Genomic DNA, 21,862 nt, shown 5'->3' with positions numbered 1-21,862 from the left:
TGTGTGTGTGTGTGTGTGTGTGTGTGTGTGTGTGTGTGTGTGTGTGTGTGTGTGTGTGTGTGTGTGTGTGTGTGTGTGTGTGTGTGTGTGTGTGTGTGTGTGTGTGTGTGTGTGTGTGTGTGTGTGTGTGTGTGCGCGCTGTCAAGGATTATGATGGTGTAGTTTATCATCTCAGCTCTGCATGCGGCTTCAGGTCCCACCTATTGTCGACAACAGATTAAACAGATAATGTAGCACATCGACATCACCTGCTGACTAAGACGAAGCACGCTGATGTATCACAGGCCTTACAAGGAAAGTTGGCTAGCTGTGTTTCAGCACTGCTGTTTTACAGTTACAGTTTTTTTTGCCCCTACATACCAATATGTTATCCACATATGATTTTGTCCCATCCTTCACTCCACACTTCTGTCGGCCTCACCCGTCTCCTGTGCTTCATGTATCGTGGTCTGCACACATTACACATTGATATAGAATGCAGCTTGAAAAAAACCAAACAGTTCCAGTCCTGGTACATACAGTATCTTTTGTTGTTGGGAATATCGCATGAAACAGGTTTCATGTAAACTAAAAGGTAGCTGCCAACTGGTTGTTGCTCTCATATTTCTTAAGAAATCAAATAATACCTTATTCTACAAACTATAATACCTTATTCTACAAACTTCCTCTACTACTTAGTCAAGAAAACAAGCAAAGCAACAAACTGTCTGTGGAGATTCTCAGTCATCCAGGCCATAGTTATCCACGATGGTGTTGAACTACTCTCAGTCCAATAAGAAGTTTGCATGTAAGACATTTGTTTCACATTGCCCTTTTTTTTTTTTTTTTTTACAAGCGTGACCATCATTCCCTTCCCTGCCTGCATGTTGTTTCTCCTCCAGGGACCGCTGATCAACCAGCGCCACCCAAACCCCGCCGTTCCCCGGCCCGGGAGCCTCCGCGGCTTGCCCCCTCCACTCCTGCCCCGCCCTCCCCTCCCACTGAGCCCACAGAAAGTAGCTCCCCAGAGAGACCCACGGAGGTGGAGGAAGCGGCTCCCCAGTGTAGGTTCCGGATGGACTGCCTCTCTGCCTCTCTTTTGCCCTAACTTTTTGGTCTTTCTTTTCTTTCCTAGACGCTGCTCTCCTCCTTCTCTAGCCTCTCCTTCTTTTGTCTCAACTAGAGTTTGTACTTTTGCAACTATCCTTTTACTGCCAAGCCGGCGCGCCAGTGCAACATGTACACGGCACTCTGCCCCCACATGCTTTGCATCTCTCAATCAGCAACCCGGGCTGCTGAGTTGTTAAGTGATACTTGGGTCCATGTGAGGTCAAGGCGCATCATATCTATAAACGTCAACCTGTAGGCCCCGTTATTCCTTCTGGGCCCCGGGGTCAGGGCCGGGGTCAACGCCAATCAACTGGAGTGCCTTGTACGTTGTATTTATTCAGTACGTGGGAGTATATCAGATGTATAATGGAAGAGATGCTGGACGGTATGTAAGGAACTCTGGTTGTGTTCTCTTTGTCTCTATCGGGGTAGAGGTTGTTGTTGTTGTTTTTCATTTCACCGCTTGTTGTGCTCCGTTTTTTTTTCCTTTTCTTTCAGGTTTTTCTCTGGATGCTGTTTTTCTCACCATTCTGTGAAATGTTGAAGATCTATCCATCTTAAATCACATCTGTTCTTTTCTTTACTCCCCCCCCCCCACACCCTCCTTTTTGTAGTGTACTGCTGTGGGCCTGTGCGTCTGCGCTCCAAACACTCCTGAAGTCTCTTTCTGGCTTGACCCTTCCTCCGTCTGACAGTTTCATCAGTTCCCTTTGCTTCCTCTTCACCCCTTCTCATTTCTGCTGGACCTCCCCCCAGCATCCCCTTGTCCTTCTTTTAAGGAATTGTTCTACAGTCTCTTCTCTCCTCTTGTATCTGCTGTCACAGTCTCAATTCTCTCCTAATTGTATTTGTCTCATTTCTGTTACTTGCTTTCACTTGGTGTCATGGCCAACTCGCAAAAAAACGCCACTTTGCAGTAACCTCACTGCTTCGGTTTGCATTGATGCGGTGAGAAGATGCCACAAGTGAAAGCAAGATGCTCTCCAGTTTTTGAAAATACTTTTTATTTTGCATTTGTTTTTTGTTTTTATCACAAATGTATATACTTTTGGTGGTTTTGTATTTCAACTTTATCCACTTGTTGTCATTGATTATGCACGAGATTGAGGGGCCGAGATAAAAGTGGACACGGAGAATGTGGTCAGAGGACTATACAGTGACAGACCGGGATGTATCAGTTACACTGTGATTGATGAGTGACATGCTGAAATGAGGTTATGAAGCAAGGCCATGCAACACCAGCCAATACTTTGGTGATGTGATATGTGCAGATCAATAGTTGGACAGCGTATGTTTCTCTCCGTGTGCCCGCTGTTGAGGATTAGTGTAGAAACCGGAGACCTGAATGCATGCTGCCTCTGGCAATAATATGGAAAAGGTGATCTATCAATGACATGTTGCTTTCAGTTGGTAGTCGCTCATGTATTTTTAAAGACGGGTATTTGAATCGGAAGTGCTCATGACAGATTGACACAACACACAGATTTTTGTTTTCGTGTGTAAAGTTAAAGTTGCATGAATGCTATACAGCTTGTTTTTGAAATGGTGGGTATGAATATAAAATGTTCTGCAGTGTGACATTCATTGTGAAAAAAAGGGGTCAATTGTTTGGCGTTCAAGGCAGAGTATATCATTTAATCAAGTAATCTGTCTTTAGGGAAAGACCGTTTCATAGAAGATGAATTGTATACAATTTTGAGCACTCTATTATTATATATACATAAAAAAAAGATAAATGTTCTTCTTGTGTGGTGGCCATGTCAAGGAAATGGAGCCCTTGTTTTTATCATATGACTGGCTCTGAACTGTATGAATACAACGATTGTGGTGTCACAGAATCAAATCAGAATTTTACAGTTTTGAGATGTGTTCCTTTTTTAGCTCATTTTGAGATCATTGAATCAGTTTTTATATAGAATGTAAATTCCCAGTCATTAAGTCAAGATGAACCTTTGTCTCCTAGTGAGCGTGTGTACGAGGCCTGTAGAGTTGTGCTAATGAACATGCACTTATCCGTGTTGTGAATTTTATTTGAAAGACATTTTTCAATTAAAGAGCTGAAGACGAAGGGGTTTTTGCCTTTGGATTATGCATGGATTGCCTTTAGTTAGATTCTGATAGGTAACACGTGACAGTGTTGATCTGCTTGGGAATAGAGGCACCTTTTTGTTTGGCTTTAACAGCGGCGAGTGCCTGAGGTCGAGAGCTTGTGGGTTTGTAATGCAAGCATGCAGTGTACTTGTGTAAACGTATGAGAGCAATGGACGGCGTGTACGCACGCACGTTTGTGTGTGCGTGTGTGTTTGTGTGCGTGCGTGCGTGTGCACTGATTGTGGCTGTAGCTGGCATGACTAAGCTGTTGCTGGGAAGGAGCTGGGAGGACAGCCCTGTGAGTCATCACCACATCTCCTGGAACTGACTGTTCTCTCAACACCATTAGGACCAGGTCCAAAACTGACAGGCCCAGTACACACACACACACACACACACACACACACACACACACACACACACACACACGCCCACGCATCCGCGCTCATAGGAAGACATATTGGAGTACAATGCGTGCCCAAATGCATGCACACACACTCACAGACACCTGGTATCACTAACAAGGTCGCTCGCTGTTAAACTCACTTTTTAAGAATCCCCTGTTGAGTTCCCAGTGCTGTGTGCGCTGGCTGGGCTGTTGAAACCTAACAAATGGTGCATTGATTTTTATTCTCTTGGCCTGGAGTTCAATGAGATCAGTGACAGTCTAAATAACTTCTCCAAAACCCGCAGGACTGACCAGAGCATGACTGTGCTAAAGAGATGAGAGGGTATGAAGCAACACTGTCTTTCACTGGAGACCTAAAACAGTACTGTAAAAAATCTAATTAAAAGGGTTTATTTACAGTAAGTCCGCCCACACATCATTAAAGCCGTTTTATCAAGCCACAAGTGGTTGTGCTCTGGGCTTGTGTTTGTATATTTGGCTCGTGTTTTTTGGTTTGTGTGTGTGTGGTGTCAGAACGAATGTTGAAACTAACATAAATACTTCCTCTGCTTCTCTTCATGCTCCCTCTGCATCATTTGCTTCTTTTCAAACAAATGTCCTAATGATTTGTTGTGTTGTTTTCCCTCCGTATAATTTTTTTTTTTAACCTAATGCATGGCATGAGTAAAAAAAAAAAACCCAGACGCCTTTAGAATGTCTACTATCTAATAAACACAACCTTAGACCATAATAGTTACTCACAGTTCAAAAGGACAGTGATAAGACCCAATACTGATGCTGATATCTTCCTCTATCATTTACCAGCCTGGCTCCACTCCACGGGGAGCTCTGCTGCCAGTGGCCAGAGAGCAGGGACTGAAATGCCAGAGGAGGAAACAGTCTCCCTCGGCAGCAGCAGCAGCAGCGGCAGCAGCAGCGGCGGCAGCAGCCTGCCTGACCAGGGTTACGCCGCCTCAGAGGGCACGGCGGAGGGCGAGGACTCGGGCATCGTCAGCTCGCCGTCTGACACCCAGCCCACATCCCCGGATGGGAGTTTGTCCCTGGACGGATGTGGCGGAGGCCGACCGCCGGGACCAGTGCGGGACAATTCCAGTGACAGCGACGAGGGGTGTGCCACCTGGGGCTCGAGACACGGGTACAGAGAGAGTCAGAGACGCTGAGAGAGATGAGACGTTGAAGTGGGGTGATTTGTGGGTTGAAAATACAAGTGAGGGGAAGAACGTAGCATGTTTTATTCAAATTGACCTCATTTATCATTCATGCATCTAACAAGATGATTAAAGCCTCATTCAGAATGGTGAGGCATATAAATGTATTGCTGCTTTGGCCTCAAGAGAAAAGTCTACTTTACTCATTAATCTCTCTGGGGCTCATGCTCCATTTACTCACCTCTCTTCCAACTCGTATCCGTCTTCTGTCTCAGATCTTTCCCATTGCTGTCCCCATTCATTTCTAAATCCATTTTAATTGATCCTATGGTTTCCTGGCAGCCAACATAATGCATCTCCGCTGATAATGAGAACATGCGCTAAAATCTTCAGTTGGATTTTTTGCTTTTGGTAATCACCAAATTTATTTTGCACCTGCTTTTCCGTTCAAGAGTAGACATCACCGTTTCAACCAAGTCCCCACGGTTTTTAACTGTGCTGGCAGCGATGGCCAAGAGCAGTTCTCACCACGTGTTATAGAATTCGAGTTGGAGCCAAAGCTGGCACCCTCAACTTTTAGTGCTGGGCTTTCATAGTTATGGTTCTAGGCCCTCATTCAAAGGCCTTCGTGGAAAACGAATGCTGCCCCGGATCACTCCTCGCCTTTTAAGTTGTTGTGAAATGTGCATGGTAAAGTGCCCAGACCAGGGATCCTGGATCGATGCTCGCACTGTGAAACTTTATGAATCCAAGGGTCTGGCCCGACGCTGCTGGCTCCTCGGTGTTCCAGGAAAGCACTATAACCTTGTTTTCTCAGAATCATGGCGGAAAAGAGGACCAGTTCAAGTCTCTTAGAAGACAAATTCTATTTGGATTGGCCTCCTTGTTGCAATTTGTTATGGCTAATACGCCACTAACTCATGAGAACGCTCTGCTGAACCCTTTCAGAGAGCTTAGCGAGTTTGAACTGTGGTAATAATATCTTTACTGCTGCAAAGCCAACGGGCTCCAATAAAAATAGAATTAAGAACGAAGAATATTATAACCTAACACCCTTTTTTTTCTCTTTCTCCTTTTATTGAACTGCATGTATCCTTTTTGCTTTCTGGGGCAGATTTATTACGGGAGGGGTGCTGGACGCAACGCTGGCAAATACGAGGTTCATAACAGCTGTTTGGTGGTAGCTGGGTGACTTTTAATAAAAATCATGAGGTGATGGAGAGTGCTGTACTATGGCTGCCCCTGTGCGCTGATTTGTTTTTGCATGTGCAGATGATATTTGACTTGTTATGTGTTTTTAAATGTATTTATATTCAAATGTGTTTTTGATACTTCAGACACAATGCCATCAGCCCACAGGCAAAGTCAGGCAGATTAAAAGACAACTATGAAGAGGACGCAGAGCTCACAGCCCAGCTCCGTCAGACTTTGGCCGATTTTGAAGCAGGCCTTGCAGGTGAGTGGCCGAGTGTTCCAGGCTCTGTGAATGTGCCCCAAATGTCAAAGCCTTAATTATTAACGCTCGTATCTGCTCCCCTTTTCTAGGCCGCGTAGGTATTGTCTCGGTGAAGGAGACTCCCTACTCCATGTCCACCGACGGCAACGACGTGCCAGTGTCTGTGGTGGACATGGATGTGCCAGTCACAGCCATAGATGAAGTACTTGAGGACTATGAACGTAGAAACATTGTAGAAAATGAGGCTAAATCACTTACCAGGACCAAATCAGCTGGCAGCAAAGGTAAGGAAGAACAATGGAACAACAGCTGAAAGATGTTGAGTAATTTATGGTATCAACACAGTGCAAGTGAAAACCTGTTATCTATTTTTTTTTTTTTTACATAATTGACTTTTTTTTTTCCCCGTCTTATCACAGGTCTTTGTCAGCAGTCCAGTACAGAGCCACAGAACAAAAACAACAATGCTTGTACAGCTGCTGAGAGTAATAAAAGCAGCAGTGTAAATACTAAGCATCCACCCCAACCCAAGCAGCACAGGAAGTCACTGGAGAACAAGTCAATAGGTGATAAAGGGAAAGAAAAGATAATAGAGACTAAAATGAAAGACACTGATACCAACGGTGTGAAACAGGATAAACAACGAGCGACGTCAGCCGTCAAATCTGATGTTGACATGCGGAAACACAGCAAGAGCCCCGTGATCAAACCTGATCCTGTCAAAAGCAACACTGAATCTTTTCAAGAGAAGAAACCCGTCCAACCGCCAGCAAGTCAGAGATCAGTGTCTACAGAAAGAGTTGAAGAGATGCATAGAGTTTACCAAAATAACTCTGGCTCTAACCCTTCAAACGGTAAAATCACTCGCAACGTCACGTCGCGCTTCGGCATGAAAACTTTCACTGTGGTCCCTCCAAAACCTTCCGTCATGCAAGCCGCCACAGGAAATGCAGCTGTCAAAGTAACTGCCGGGGCTATTAAGATTGACGATCAAGGGAACATGGTGAAAGTGGGCATCTCCTCGAACAAAGTTGGTGGTTCGTCAGAGTCCGGAAACAATATTGGCGAGGAGTCACCTCTTCTCGGGAAAGCCAAAGCCTTTTGGAGCTCAAATGAGAGACAAGAAAGCGCTGTGCCGCACGGCAAAGGCCAGATTAACAAGGCTAAAGAGAACATGGACGCCGGGAGAGGTGCCCCCCTTTTGATGTCAGACACTTCATGCAAGACCAGTAACACTGACAATCCGCAAACAACGAAAGGTAAACTGTATAAACCTGCAGAGAGAGCCCAGCCTAAAGAGACGGTTAAAGAAGAAGCTAAAGATCCAGTGAAAGACATCCATGTTGCAAAGGAGGCAGAGGCGGCGAGCAAGAGTTCAGTGTCCAAAACCATTCCGCAGCCAAGTAATGATCCTGCCCTTCCGGCTCCACTCCTTCCGGACCCGAAAAGAGACCTGTCCTTCCTCAAACCATCCAGGCGAACCTCAAGTCACTACGTGGCATCTGCCATCAACAAATACACCCCGAAGACCTCAGCCAAACCTAGCTCCATCCCCAACGTCCCCGACTCTTCTGCGTCCGTGAAAACACCGGCTATCGGCTTCCAGAGATCCGGTCGGTCCATACAAGTGAATCCGCACCAGTCCTCCCAGTCGTCTTCGTCAGATAACAAGGAGAATGACTCTGCTTCTAAACCCAACCCATCTGCTCCCAAGAGGTCCACGAGCTCCCCAGAGTGTGTGTCAGAGAGCCAGAGACCTTTTGGAGAAGTGAGGCCGGACAAGGGAGGATTTGGAAGCTGTGCTGGATCCGCCAAAGGAAGCTCTAATACGCTGGAAACGGAAAGAGCCAAGAATAAGAAAATTCAGTCTAGTGGCCCCATCCAGATAAATGTGACCGCCAACAATGACAGAGACGATATTAAACATGTTCGGCCCAGAAGCCCCGTCCCTGCACAAAGCAGTCCTCCACACTCCTCTGCCAAACCACCCACAGCCTCCAAGTCCAACATCCCAAGCGTGAGTAAACCCTGAAATATTGATACTATAAAGAGTTTTAACAATAGCACAATTACTATGTATTACTGTGTGCTTGATACTCTACGTCCTTTGTGCAGACCACAAGAGACGTTATCAAGACAGTCACCCATCTAACACCTGACGCAAGACCACAACCCTCTGTCGCGGTGTCGGACGGTGTGGATACATCGCAGCCGGTGACGGTGTTTGGGCCCATTAAAAAGTTCAGACCGGTGATCTCTAGATCTGTTGAGAAAGAGACGTCTCTGCACAGCAGCCTGATGGAGGCGATCCAGACAGGCGGAGGCAGGGACAGGCTCAAGAAGGTGAGATAAGTTTAGTGCAGTGGATGGATGGATGGATGGATGGATGGATGGATGGATGAGTATTAGATGGGAGACAAATATGGCGTTGCATTTTTACCTGTGTTGGCTGGAAGACAAGAACGTGATTTTAAATGTCCCTCTCTTTATTTCATTATTAGTTATCCGCCTCTGGTCCCAGTTGTAGAAAGAAGGATGTTGAGGAGGAGAATGAGAGGTCTGCTCTTCTGGCCGCTATTAGAGCCCAAAACACCTCTGGCAGACTGAAGAAGGTGAAATACTCTTTCAGCTATTTATGTAATATCACTGCACTGTCTGTCAATATCTGGGGGTATAAAACCGCTCCTTCAATGGCCCCTTCAGTGTGTTCACATTCATGATAATTGCTGATTTATGTTGGTTTGTCATTGGGTCCACCACATTGCTCCTGACTGAAATAACTCAAATGATTGGGGAATTGTCATGGAATATGTTTTACAGTCATTCATGGTCCCCAGCAGATAAAATCGAATCCCTTTGGTGACTTTTCCTCAAGTGCCACAATGTGTTTGACATCTTTGTTTTCACGTGAAATGTCTTGACAACTATTGGACGGATTGCCATGAAATCCTAATGGGTTTGGTGATCTCCTGGCTTTTCCTCCAATGTCACCAGATAGTGGAAAACTTCTAGTAACATATTTTACCATCTACTAGAATGTTGCAAAACTTGTTAAATAGATTCTTGGTCCCCTCAGGATAAATAAACCGTAGCTTTGGCATTTCCTGGAACTCTTCCCTCTGGCGCCAGCATCACGTCTTTTATTCTTCTTTGTTTGTGACCAAATTCCTGCAAAGTTAACAACATTCACATCAGTCTCAGTTTTACTTTGCTTTTATTGTTTATTAACAAATGTCCGAATGGAAACAGAGTTGGTGAATATGAACATTATACCTACTAAACATAAGCTCATCAGCCTCATCTTCGTGAGCATGTTGCCATGCCGACTATAGCACTAAATACATCTTTACAGAGTTTGGCTGTATCCTCTTAGTCTCGATACACTTGTGTGAATGTCTCTCTGATCTCTGTTTCTGTGTTGTTAGCTAGTTAGCAGTTCACAAAACCGTGCACGAGCCAAGTTTATGAAAGCACGGGTGTCTATTTTCCGCCGCTCTGTGTGGACTGTGAGCTGTGGTTTGCTGTCACACGGGGACCCATGTGGACTGAAAAAGGGGCAGGAAAACGTGCTGCTGTAGCTGAGACATCTGCGGCTCTATTCTGGAGGTTCCTCACCAGAGCTGGAATCTCTGGAATGCTGCATGACTAAATCAGTCTTGCAAATGTTGTGCTTCTCCATAAATACATAAATAGAACTAAATACCCAAGTACAAGGAAATTACATTAAATCATATGAATGTGAATATGTAGTAGTACATATTGTTATAGTATAACAAGATTGGGAAAGAATTTGCTTGGAGCTAAGAGCATCTCCTGTATATGCGTGTCAGAGATTGATGACATGCATAGATGCACAGTGCAAGTTCGGTTACACACACTGTACACAGTACGTGAGAGCGCCTGGCTTACTGCCCATGTTTATGTGTCCAGAGTTCCCTTTGTCTCACCCCTTTGTGTCCTGCAGGTCAAATCTGAGGCTGCAGATGAGCTGGAGAAGTTTAAGAAGGTCGCCTCTGTGGAGGAGAGGCGCGCCAACCCTCCCTCCTCTCCCTCTTTGACTTCCACTTCACCTCCTGTCTTCCCCCCTCCGCCACCGCCACCTGCGCCCATGGTAGCACCCCCACCTCCTCCCCCCGTCTTGCCCCAGGGTAAGCTAAGCACTGTGGCACATCCAAGTGCTAACACCCCCGTGAACCCTGCCTTGGCCAGGGAGGCTATGCTGGAGGCCATTCGCTCTGGATCTGCAGCTGACGGGCTAAAAAAGGTATACCGAAACATCATAGCATCTATATACAGCACACAATGAAGCGATTGACACATGTTCCTCTGGACAAACAGAGTATAAGCACATTCAAATTTTGTATCTGAACAGCATGCAATTCACATAATTATTGTGTTTTTGTGAACAAGGCGGCATAATATCAATCGGAGATCCCTCTTATCAAAGAGGGAAGGAACAAGAAGAGAGACAAACATGAAAATAGGCAGAGACAGAAGAGATGTGTGATTTGGAAATGTGTTCAATTTGTTTCTCACATCCTTGGTCTGGTTTCATATGTCTCGTCTTGTCGGGAGACATCATTGGCAGAACAGAGCTCTGCTTCTTTGCAGCAGCCAGTAAAAATAAACTGCAAATGAATTACACATCACAACAAATAGAGACATCCATCTGACAATCCTACCTTACAGCTGTTTAACCCTTTAAAAGAAGATAAAGTTCAATTTCAGGTCAACAGCTGCGCACTGTCAAATGAAAGTTGCCAGAAACATTTTTTTTTTGCATGATTTTTCATGCAAAAAAATACTGATTTTTTTTTTCTATCCTTTGAACTGGAAAGGAAGACTTGCAGTGAATTAATAGTGTTGGGATGATTCGATTAAGAAAAATAGATTTTTGAACAAATCTATTTCAGATCTTGTGAGGTACAATCTAAACTAATAGCATCTTTTCATGTTTATTTTATTTTTACTTTTGTATCCAGTCAGACTCCACAAGACCTCAGAATCTGCTATTTTATTTCCAGCATGCGATGCAACTATTATTCCTGTCATTAGCAAAGTGAAGAAATAGAAATATGACGTGTCGTGTCTCTTTGAACTAGATCGGCGTGCCCACAAAGACGGTCCAAGTGAACGGCAAACTGGGAACGATCCAAGCAACCTCCTCAGCGTTCCCTCGGCAGTAAGAGGGAAGCACTCGTCTCCGCAACAAGAAATAATTTATCAGATTTCATTTAGTTTTCTTTGCTTTTTGCCATCGTGTTTTCGCAACAGACATTTGGAAAACTGGATTGAGTCATATTTTGAGTTAATATTATTATTATTATTATTATTATTTGCACTTCACCTCTCTCACTACAAGTGTAGGGCCTTATTCTTAAACTACTACAGTTTTTAACGGAACTGTAAAGCAGGGAGGTTTTCACTTCTGTTATCCACTACAACATTTCTTCTTGCAAGGAGATGGTTTTTTTTCTATTAGTAGCCAAACACCTGTAACATCTGTCTTGACGAAGGTGTGATACCAATTTCTCAGCTTCTAACAAAAGTTTGCTGGAAAATTGTTTTGTGTTCATCCTTATATAATCGTGTTGCTCCTAAACATATCTTGCCACCTGTACTTGAATTCAGTAGTTTTAACTGGAACCTCGGTACAAAACGCGTGCCAATGAAAGCAAGTTTAAACAGTTAATGCTACTTTCAGATTTTCTTTTGTTATTATTTGCTTTTACCACAGTAAGTCAAGGATGCCTTATACTGTTGCTCAGTGTTATGTATATGATGTTTGCTGTACAAATTCTTTCAAGAAGTGCAATAAGTTGGATCTGATGACGTTTCCAGACTTGGGACTACTTATTATTTGTTTAACAAACTAAGATTGTTGAAACCTTAAGTTCACTTATGAAAACAACGGTATGTTATGTTGCCCAAATTTGGTCCACGATGCCAACTTCTACAGTTCTTAAGACGGCGATGACTGGCTAGTGCTCACTATTGCTCCTATTTTCACTTTGAACTGTCACTCGTGCTGCTGTTAATGATCTGAAGACATTGTCAAACACGGTCTGTGCCCTGCAGAAGCTTATAATATTTGTACAGGCACGATATGATTGACCATGCCTTTTTTCATGTTTGATATATCGCATATTGAGATTTAGCTTTTCATTCTTTGACATTACACTAATTTGGAGCACTGTTATTGAAGTCTGTCAATGATGGATGCCACAGTTAGCAAAGAGATTTAGTTTAGTAATCAACAAGTCACTACCAATTTGTAATGGCTATGTAATGCAACAAACAAAAAAAGTGGTGGTAGGTAAGTAGAAGTTTTTGATTTAGGCAACTGTTAGTGCATTTCACCCTGCTCCTCTGTAGATAAGGTTTACAGTCGTGAGTAGCTGTGTTCGATAAAGGGAGAGTGAACATTACCATTAAATGGTATGGTTGTGGATGAAGTCTGAAGTCCACGCTGAATCGTCAGAATGTAGGAAAACCTAGAGCATCCATAGTCGGGTGTAAAGGCTTGCTGCTGTTCAGTGGAGCAAGGGACGCTGAAATTAGCTTTTGTAGAGGTTTATTTCAATTTCTTCTCAGTTTCAACAGTCTAAAACCACACAAGCTTTTTGATTCTTTCTTTTCTCTCACAATTAAGAGTTGTGTCACCTCTGCTAGATGATTTCATCTACACGCAATAGCCTACAGCACATTGTAGCATTGTATATTTTGTAAACTAAAGAAAGATCATCGCGGCGATAGATTTGACCCAAATCTTTGATAGAAAGCTATCCCACCGATAGCGTTACGATTTTTATAAGCTATTGCTTTTTAAGTTTCAATTGCACATTTGTTTTTGTTTTGATGTTTGTCAGAAGGTTGCACAGTTCCCTTTGTCTACCTAATTTTTGATTCAATAAATACTTTTGTAATCAATACAAAATTGTCTTGCTACTGATATGTTTGTGAAGTTAAACACGTCAAAATGTGTTTTTATTTCCCCCCCCCCCTCTCAAATTGCAAAATGTTAGATTGAGCAGATGGTCATACGAATGTTGCCCTGCGGCATCGCTCTGATGTGCCGTGTCCTTTCCAACACTGTGGTTGTCTGCAGGCTGTGGTCATCCTGCTGTCCTTATGAAATATATTGTTACCTCTCCTCCCCTCCCTCCGCCACACCACAGATGAGCTGCTATTCCGGGCAGCAGTTTATCGCCCTGACTCATCACTGTGGTCACATGAAATGACTGTCACATATTTTGGACTCCTGATTCCTGAAACACGAGTCACTGTTGCACCGATGCCGTCCCTCTCGAAGCAACCGAACGATGCGAATGTCCACATTGGTTGCAAAAATCCCATGGAGATACACGGTGTGGGTGCACATACTGGCAAAAAAACCAGGCCATATCAGAGCAGAAACCAAGCCCATGATTGAAGGGACTGGCCACGGAGCTCAGACACAGGGTTGTGTTGAGATACCGATCTGTGGAAGGCTGCAGAAGACATCTCTGCTGCACTGAAAGGGGACACAGTGGCCTCCATATTTATTCAATTGAATAAGTTTGGAACAACCAGGACTTTAGCTGGCCAAACTGAGCTACCGGGTGAGAAGGGCCTAACTACCAGAGGTCACTATGGCTGAACTCCAGAGATCCTGTGTGGAAATGAGAGGACGACCGTCACTACGACAATCTACCCAAAGAAGATTTTAAACCGTTACAGCCGTACGGCTCCCGACTTGATAAGATGTGAAAAGTGATGGCGTCTGAATTCTCCGTGAGCACTTTGCAAGTCCGAGAGTAATTTTGGCTGCGTTTGGCCAGAAAGCGCTGCGCATTCCTGCGGGCACCGCAGGCTCTTTAGTGGGTCAAAATTCATGCTCACTTCTACAGCCGTTCTAATCTGCCTTACAAATCTCTCTCGAGGGCTGTGCATACGGGTGGGCGGATGTCCCTGCGTGTGGGTGAGCGCGAATGATATTTTTGTTGCGTGCGTGTGTTGGGAGCCTCGCGCCCCGCGTTACGGTTCCAAACCGTCTCGACCATCGCGCCATCGTAAACAACCTCAGAATCGGAGTTACCAGAAGATCGCGCCACATAACACAACAGAAATAAATCCAGTTAAGTTTGGCTTTGGCTTCGCCCCGACCAACCTTATTGGTCGGTTTGCATTTGTTGCCATAACAGTTTCAAAATGAAGGCCCAAGGCGGGGAATATTACGTCACCCACATCAATCATTAGGGTTGACGAGCAAAATGTAGATAATGGGATCATGTAAACTCAGATCACATCAGCCACTTTCTGTAGGTCGGATGTGGGTGTGGGAAGGGATACGTCATTAGTAACATTTTGCAGGATATGTTCACTTTTTGACTGGATAAGTAATAAAATAAACTGTTCTGCTGCAGCATCGACTAAAAGCACATTCATCCACAGTCCTGTGAGACACTTCACTGGGAGCTATTCGCCAACTGCCTCGGCTTATGTTACACAGCTTTGTTATTCCCGACTGCCCGACTTATGAGTGATGGACACGGTGACACTGGCTACCAGCGGGGGCTCATGTTGACTTTGTTTTCTGATGTTGGGCAGTCTACCACGTATCTGATCAATCAATTTGAACAAAAGGACCCGTGTGTGCGATGCCGAATGTCTGATGAGGTGAAATCCACATAATGCGTCTCGTAGGAAGAATGCTTTGTTGCATGGCGGTGGCACCCTGAAGAAATGAGTGACACAATGTGCGTTTTGTTTGTGTGTGTGTGTGTGTGTGTGTGTGTGTGTGTGTGTGTGTGTGTGTGTGTGTGTGTGTGTGTGTGTGTGTGTGTGTGTGTGTGTGTGTGTGTGTGTGTGTGTGTGTGTGTGTGTGTGTGTGTGTGTGTGTGTGTGTGTGTGTCACACCGGCTGCACAGTGTCTGCTTCTTTGAGTGTTAGGGGGACACAGTGTGCCCCCCCCCCCCCCGATCCAGACACACACACACACACAGGACTGATGACCTTTTGCACCTCAGACCCCCATGGTGTGTTCCCATCACTTAAGATAACCCGAGTCAGAAATATCCCTGGCAGTATGAAAAATGAAGTGCTGCGTTATCCCCGGTGTCTGCTCTGTCTGACGGTTCACTCCAAGTCTTTGCCTCATGCGGTGCATGCCTCTCATCCCACTGTGAATGTTTGACCAATATTTTATAAGTTGTAAAATGGTTAACAGTCCGAGTTGCAACAACACACGGGCAGAATGTACACCTCTCCGTGTTGCTCTTAGCCATATAAACATCACAAGGTGTTATGCAATACACTTACAAGGCTCAGGGGGATAAAAACACAACCTTGGCAGCAGAGCGACTCTGCTGCAATGAGATTTGACCCCCCAGTTGTGCAACATACAAACCTCACGGCCTTCCAGCGTTTTGTGCTCACAGCGACGATTGTGCTCGTCAGAGCAGAGCTTTTGATTAAAAAGTGGAGCGCTGTCGTTAACACGGAGAGCCATAAAAAGGGTTTTCTTCACACGTGACCTGGATTATCTGTAATATTGACAAAATAAATACATGAACTTTTACCCCTTGTACACGTATTATTCCAAGCAGGCTGTCGTCGACGTCCAAATGGTGTAATCATTCATTTCACATTACATAATGGTCTGCTCGCTGTGTTTTATTTCGCGAACAGAACAGATTAACACGATTTAAACACTTTAAAAATAAAAAATGGTGCCCATCCCTCTGTGGATGAATGTGCAACGACAACCAATACATGCAAAACTTGTAAAAACAAAACACACACACACACACACACACACACACACGCACACACACGCACACACACACACACACACACACACACACACACACACACACACACACACACACACACACACACACACACACACACACACACACCTCAAGATGCCAAGTGAAGCAGCCCGTCCCCTGAACACGCCCTTTATTCCCATAAAGGACGTGAACGCCGCATTAATCACCCCTCGCGAGTGGGCGTGGCCTCGTCTAAAGGGGAGTGGTTGCTTGCTTGCGCGCGCGCGCGCGTCTGTGTGCTTGTGTGTGTGTTTGCTCGTGTGTGTGTGTGTGTGTGTCCTCCCCGGCCGCATGAGATGAGCTGCCTGCAGGCTTCGCAGCCACTGTTTTCGCCTCCTCCTCCTCCTCCTCCTCTTCCTCCGCCTCCTCTCGCGGCTCCTGTCTATCTGTCCAGTCCCGGAGCGCTGACCACCGTGGCCTGATCCAGCAGCTGCCGAGCGTCGCGTCACCTCCACACTGCCAACTCTCCGTCGGGACGCGAGGTGAGTGCACGTTACCGGAGGAAGGGGCAGTTGACCGTGCGCCTCGGCCGGGTTGGTGGCGGCGGCGGCGGCGGGGGGGGAAGGGGGGGGGTTAAATTCCGTGGAGAAGAGTTGTGCGAGCGCGTGAAATGAAATCAGAAGTCGAACGTGTTGCGGCTGCGGTGACACGCAAGTGCGTGCTTTTTTTTTTTTTTGCGGGTTCGCGGGGTCGGAACACGTGTGCGCCCCGCGCGTAACGCTCCCGCAGCGGGTTCCTTGGCTCCGTGCCTTCTTCCCCTTGTTCTGACAACGTAGCGTGGCCCGGTCACTGAAACACGCAACCAAGTTTGTTCCGCGGATGGTTCTTGACTCCGCTGCTCCAGATCCCCAACTTGTTGTGAAGCGTCTGCCGGAGACGACCCCCCCCCCCCCCCCACACACACACACACACTCACTCCTCCAGCCTTGTTTCGGGGGTTTTTGCAACGCGTTTGTGTTCCTGCACCTTCCCAACCGTTCGCCGTGATTCGAGAGCCTCGAGCAACCTGCCCTGTTTACACTTGCGCAACAGCAGTCAACAGTAGCCCGCAGCCTCGTCTCTCTCCAGCCCCCCCCCTCCTCTCCTCCTCCTCCTCCTCTCCCCCCCCCCCCCCCCCCCTCCTCCCCTCGACTCAATTCTGTGAGAGTTTTCGCCCAGTCTCGCCTTATCGCCTTATCCCCTCGGCAGCGTTTGCTTTGGGGGTGGGGAGGGGTCGAATGGGGCCTTTTTTTCCCCCAGCCCTCAGGAATCCTCACGGAGCCCCTGCTGCAGAGGTTCCTCCGAGTGGGCTCCCGGCCGGGGGACACCCAGGGGGTCCTTTAGGTGGGGTTCCAGGGGAGGGGGGGGGGGGGTCGTCCCCCAATAAAGTGAGCAATTGTTGAATTACGTAGCACAATAAAAGGGGATGATTTTTATTTTATTTCTCTTCACATCACCAAGCTGACAGAAGTCAGAAAAGTCTTTTCCAGTGCACTTGTTAGGCAGGTTTACACTGGATTATTAGGCAGCAGCAGCAGCAAAAACGTCCCCCCGAGCAAGTGTGCAGGCAAGTCTTGTGACATGTGGCCCCGCTCTGTCACTTTTTCAAGGCCTCCAGAAAGCACTGTACATGCTTACTGTTGCTGCAGACGCACCACCCTAATGGCTGGCTATTGCGTACTCCATCTGCTGCTTCGCTCGTGAAATTTGTTTTTCAGAAAAAAGCCCATCTCAACTTATACCACCATCGAGTCAACTACGCGAGTATTTCTTTGTCTCCGTTGTGCAACGGGGCGCTTTCAGAGAGAGAGTTTAACAAAGGTGACGTTAATAGAAAAAGAGACAGGGGCAAGTGAGCGAGAGAGGCCCCCCCCCGATCATTATCTAATCTAACTTTATGCGCAAACGTTCCCAAAACAAAGCGTCTCCTCATATACGCTCTAATGTGACCTGTCATTTGGGCGCTTGTCCAAATCAATTTCGTTATTGGCGGCGTGTGGTTTTTCTGCGGAACGTTGCACAAGCAGCCCAAATTTATGATACTGGGCAACCTATCGGCGGTGGGCGTGCGTGCGTGCGCGTGCGTGTGTGCGTGCGTGCGTGCGTGCGTGTGTGCGTGTGTGTGTGTGTGTGTGTGTGTGTGGTGAATGCGGATCAGTGTGGGGTTGGAGACCGGGGGAAGGAGGAACTTGAGACCGGCGCGCACGTGGTGAGGTTTTTATAGGGCGTGTGTACGAAATCTATCCCGTCATTGCAAGTTTTCTAAGGGGGGAAAAAAAGCCTTCTTCGAATCCCGAGATAACCGTCTCTCCTGGAGTGTTCAAAAGTTGAGTGTACAACCTGCGTTTGACAGCCACACAGGCAGAGCTGTTGAGCTTTCCATTGGCAGGTACTAAGGTGGTTAAAAAAACCAAGCTGTTGGCATGAATTAATATTGTGTGTGGACGCCTTGGGTGCGCGTAGCATTCGGACCTTGTCATTCCTCCCTCATTGGATTAATTACTATCGGATTAAAATCACACATTCTTAAATTTATTAGTATGTCTCAGTCAGTGTGCCTTTCGGGATTAAGGCGAGTGACGTACAGTCAGCTAGGTCTGTAGTCATTGAAGTGAAACACGCAATTTGGCAAAACCGCTGATATTTCACTCACTCAACCTGGCAACCCGCAGTGGCGCGCTTAACACATGCGTTGGTTCTCCGCGTGTTAACCCCTAGTTAAAGTAGCGGCGTCGCGCGGGTCGCCGCTGCATACTGTCTAAAACATGCCGTGCAGTCGGGCCTTTTCGAGCGTGTGATTATTTTTATTTTAACACCCTACCATTCGTAAAACCCAAGAGGATTTCTCTTTCCCCTGCCCTTGCCCATTATGTCCTGCTTTTCTTTCATGTAATCGTGTTGTGGTCACATCCCTGTGTACATGGCAACCGCTCGGGCTGCGGTTTTTCGCTCACCCCCTCAGCACCGGCCCTGCTATTTCAAGTCCGTGCTCCGTAGGCATGGGCATGACAGGGCATGAACCCTGCGAAACTGCAGGCTGCCAAAGGGCTGCTGACTGCACATATTGCACATAATTACACTTACAATAAGCTATACTCAGCTCGCCCTGGGGCAGACTCGTGCGTTTTGTCTTTTGTGAAACTCATAAAAAAACTCTCGAATGCGCAAGGTCGTTTTTTTTGAGTGATTGCCGCCAGAGATTCCGTTGCATAACCAGAGCTTGAGCCTCGTTTTTCATCTTCAGCACTTCCCCATGATGGACAAATACATAAAGAGCTGTGTATTTCCCCCTAGCCCTGGCTCGTATGCCTATAGTTTCAGCTGCCGTCCGGGGGCAAAAGTGGCAGATATCCTGTTAGCTGGTATCGGCGGTATAAGAGCTCGTGGTCGTGCTCTAGGCAGCATTCCATTGGGTCTTGCGTCAGCCAGCCAGTCATTCAGCACTGGTTAGTCCAGGCTTATACACTGTTAATACCCCTCCCTGATGGCATGACACCATTAACCCAAGCCTGCTGGGGGACCACAGCGCAGTTCGTGTCAGTCAAGTCGACCGACTCGGCCTGAACCCCAAACGCAGGGTCAACATCACAAAGTGCTCGCCCTGGGCTCGTCCGTGGTCCAGGAATGATCCAGTGACGTAGCGGCTGCTGTTTGTTTTCTATAGCTAAAGGTAGAGTTTGGACGGGCATGTTCTTCATTGGCTCGGCCTTAAAGCATTCCACGAATCTTTTGCGTCTTGGTTTTTTTTTTCGAATTAACCACGAGCTGACATCTCTTCACTTCTTAATGCAGACGACACTGCTCGATTAACGTTTTAGCTTCAGAAAGAAAGAAAGGGTGCAGAGAAGTTTGGAACCGAGTGTGACGAAGGCGCTCTTTGGTAAGACCCAAGGCGCTCTTTGCAAAAAGATGAACGCCTTAATGGAGGTGGCTGTTTTGAATTGAATTGAATTAAACACGGACAACACACACAGTAACGCACAGCAGCACAGAGATTCTTCTTCGGGGACGCAGTTTCACCGTTAGATACACACAGGGTAAATCCCGGATAGAAAGCACGGGCGGACAATACAACACGTGACCACTAGCTGGCTGTGAAAATTACAAAAAAATGCAGATACAAACAGGGTAGAAAACGGTAACAATATATACTCAACAATATGCGCAACAGACTTAATGCGTCTGAATACTGTGGCCTGTGTTATATGTATATGAAAAAGATTCTCTTTGTGATAATAACTTCAAGCGATGAGCAGCCCAAATGTTCTTTTCGTGTTTTCTATTCCATCTGGCTTACTATTATGCATGTGTAAGAGTTTTTAGCTATAGGGTAATACATAGAGTAGTACAAACGTAGCATTGCAATGAATATATTTTTGACGACGTCCGCCTTACGAGTCTTAAAGTTATACCTTATTATTCATACTATTTTAACAGTAGTTGCAAAAGCCACAATTGTAAATTCCCCTGTATTGGTGGATGAAGCCAAGGAGGCTGGGTATCGCCATCCCGTAATGCAGGGGTCCCACTTGAAACTCGTCTTCGGAGGGGTTCAGGAAAAGCTATCCTAGGAATAATGTCACCGTCGATGAGACTCCGGTTTGAGTGTATTATCCTTTTTGCAGGATTCGCCTTGAGAGCGTCGTCCTGTGACAAAGTAAACCTTCTCTCGCCCTGAGGATTTTTGTTGCATAACCAATCTAGCGGTCACACTCTGCGTTTTTTCACCCGCGAGCTCTGTGAGAATCCGCCTTCTGTTTCCGGGGTTTGCAATAATCTCGTGTCTAATAAAGGGCAAACGGCGCAGAGGTCGATTCCCCCCCGAATATAAGGCCGCTAATGCCACTATGCATGGGGGCTGTTGCTCGTCTCACGTTCACCGCGGAATACCCATCTTGAAGAAAGGCTTCTCAAAGTTTCGTCAGCAGAGTGCCTCGGATCTCTCCTTGAGCGTTATATGCACTCGGAATTTCAGCGTTAACTGCTGAGAGATCATGTTCTGATTTGTGAGGAGTCATTTCTAAGAACCCAAACCCTCGCCAGAGGAAAAACATTGTGGTGTTATTCTTCCCCCACTCCCTCCCCTCCCATCCTCCCTCCGTACTGCAAATACAGACCTGCACAAACCCGATTTCCACTTGTGACATACGATGACGCAACGCGCGCTTGTTTAACCCGCCACGCCGGCGCACGGCGGATTGAGTTTCTCACTGTCTGGTGTTTGTCCGAATGTGGCTGAAACCCAAGCGTGCGTGAGAGGCAAAAAAAAATGTCGCCTTTCTTCTGTCGGTAACTGAACACCTGAGGGACCACAGGCTCAGGTGTGCACCCGTAACGTGGTGTGGATGTACAGTGATGTGTCGGGCAGAGTGATCCCGTCAAACACACGGGTACACCGCTTTTTCCCTTGCTCTCACATTTCCTTGCTTTTAAAAAAAAATCTCTACATGTCTATCGTGTCTCCGTTCGGCTTGGTCTCTTTGTCCATCTGTCTACCGCACTATCTGCCCCATCATCCGTTTGTTTTGTTTGTTGCTGGCCTGTCTCTCCTAGTTTCGCCGTCTTTATCTCTGTCTGCCTCTCTCCATCGATCTGTGCCTGAATCCACCAGTTGAAATCAGCAATGCAAACTCAAAACAAACCATGCCTAGTTGACTCAGGCAGATGTACTCTGTGATTGGAAACGAAAAATGGGTTTCATTTTTCCAGGAACATTTCCATGTGTGCACACGTAGAACAATACTGTTCCTGGATTAAAGCACTGCCGAGAAGACCTCATTCTGAATCCCCCTTGTGCGCTGAATATAGCCCCTTTGTGACTATGTATGCATGTGTTTTGTCATACATAATTGCCTTTTTTCTGCCCTCTGATTTCTAC

At 46.3% G+C, this 21,862-nt stretch overlaps 2 protein-coding genes across 12 annotated transcripts in view; both read left to right on the top strand.

The window, feature by feature from the left end:
- Positions 1-12,797, top strand: part of cobl (cordon-bleu WH2 repeat protein) — a 55,022-nt gene extending 42,225 nt beyond the window's left edge. For 6 of the 7 annotated variants that reach the window (XM_035649988.2, XM_047334412.1, XM_047334454.1 and 3 more), the window contains 9 exons: positions 882-1,043; positions 4,394-4,724; positions 6,075-6,193; positions 6,283-6,477; positions 6,613-8,210; positions 8,309-8,536; positions 8,695-8,805; positions 10,158-10,457; positions 11,296-12,797. In XM_035649988.2, coding sequence (XP_035505881.2) covers positions 882-1,043; positions 4,394-4,724; positions 6,075-6,193; positions 6,283-6,477; positions 6,613-8,210; positions 8,309-8,536; positions 8,695-8,805; positions 10,158-10,457; positions 11,296-11,379 — 3,128 coding nt within the window. In that variant the 3' untranslated portion in view covers positions 11,380-12,797. The remainder of the gene's footprint in view (positions 1-881; positions 1,044-4,393; positions 4,725-6,074; positions 6,194-6,282; positions 6,478-6,612; positions 8,211-8,308; positions 8,537-8,694; positions 8,806-10,157; positions 10,458-11,295) is intronic. The other variant, XM_047334468.1, reaches the window with a different exon arrangement.
- Positions 12,798-16,239: 3,442 nt separating this feature from the next.
- Positions 16,240-21,862, top strand: part of grb10b (growth factor receptor-bound protein 10b) — a 62,712-nt gene continuing 57,089 nt past the window's right edge. The window contains exon 1 of one of the 5 annotated variants that reach the window (XM_035623640.2): positions 16,240-16,487. The gene's annotated coding sequence lies outside the window, so the exon portion shown is untranslated. The remainder of the gene's footprint in view (positions 16,488-21,862) is intronic. The other 4 variants (XM_035623632.2, XM_035623622.2, XM_035623613.2 and 1 more) reach the window with 4 other exon arrangements.

This window comes from Scophthalmus maximus, chromosome 1 (assembly GCF_022379125.1).
Source record: "Scophthalmus maximus strain ysfricsl-2021 chromosome 1, ASM2237912v1, whole genome shotgun sequence".
Lineage (NCBI taxonomy): Eukaryota > Metazoa > Chordata > Actinopteri > Pleuronectiformes > Scophthalmidae > Scophthalmus > Scophthalmus maximus.
This window is presented reverse-complemented; position numbering and strand designations above follow the sequence as displayed.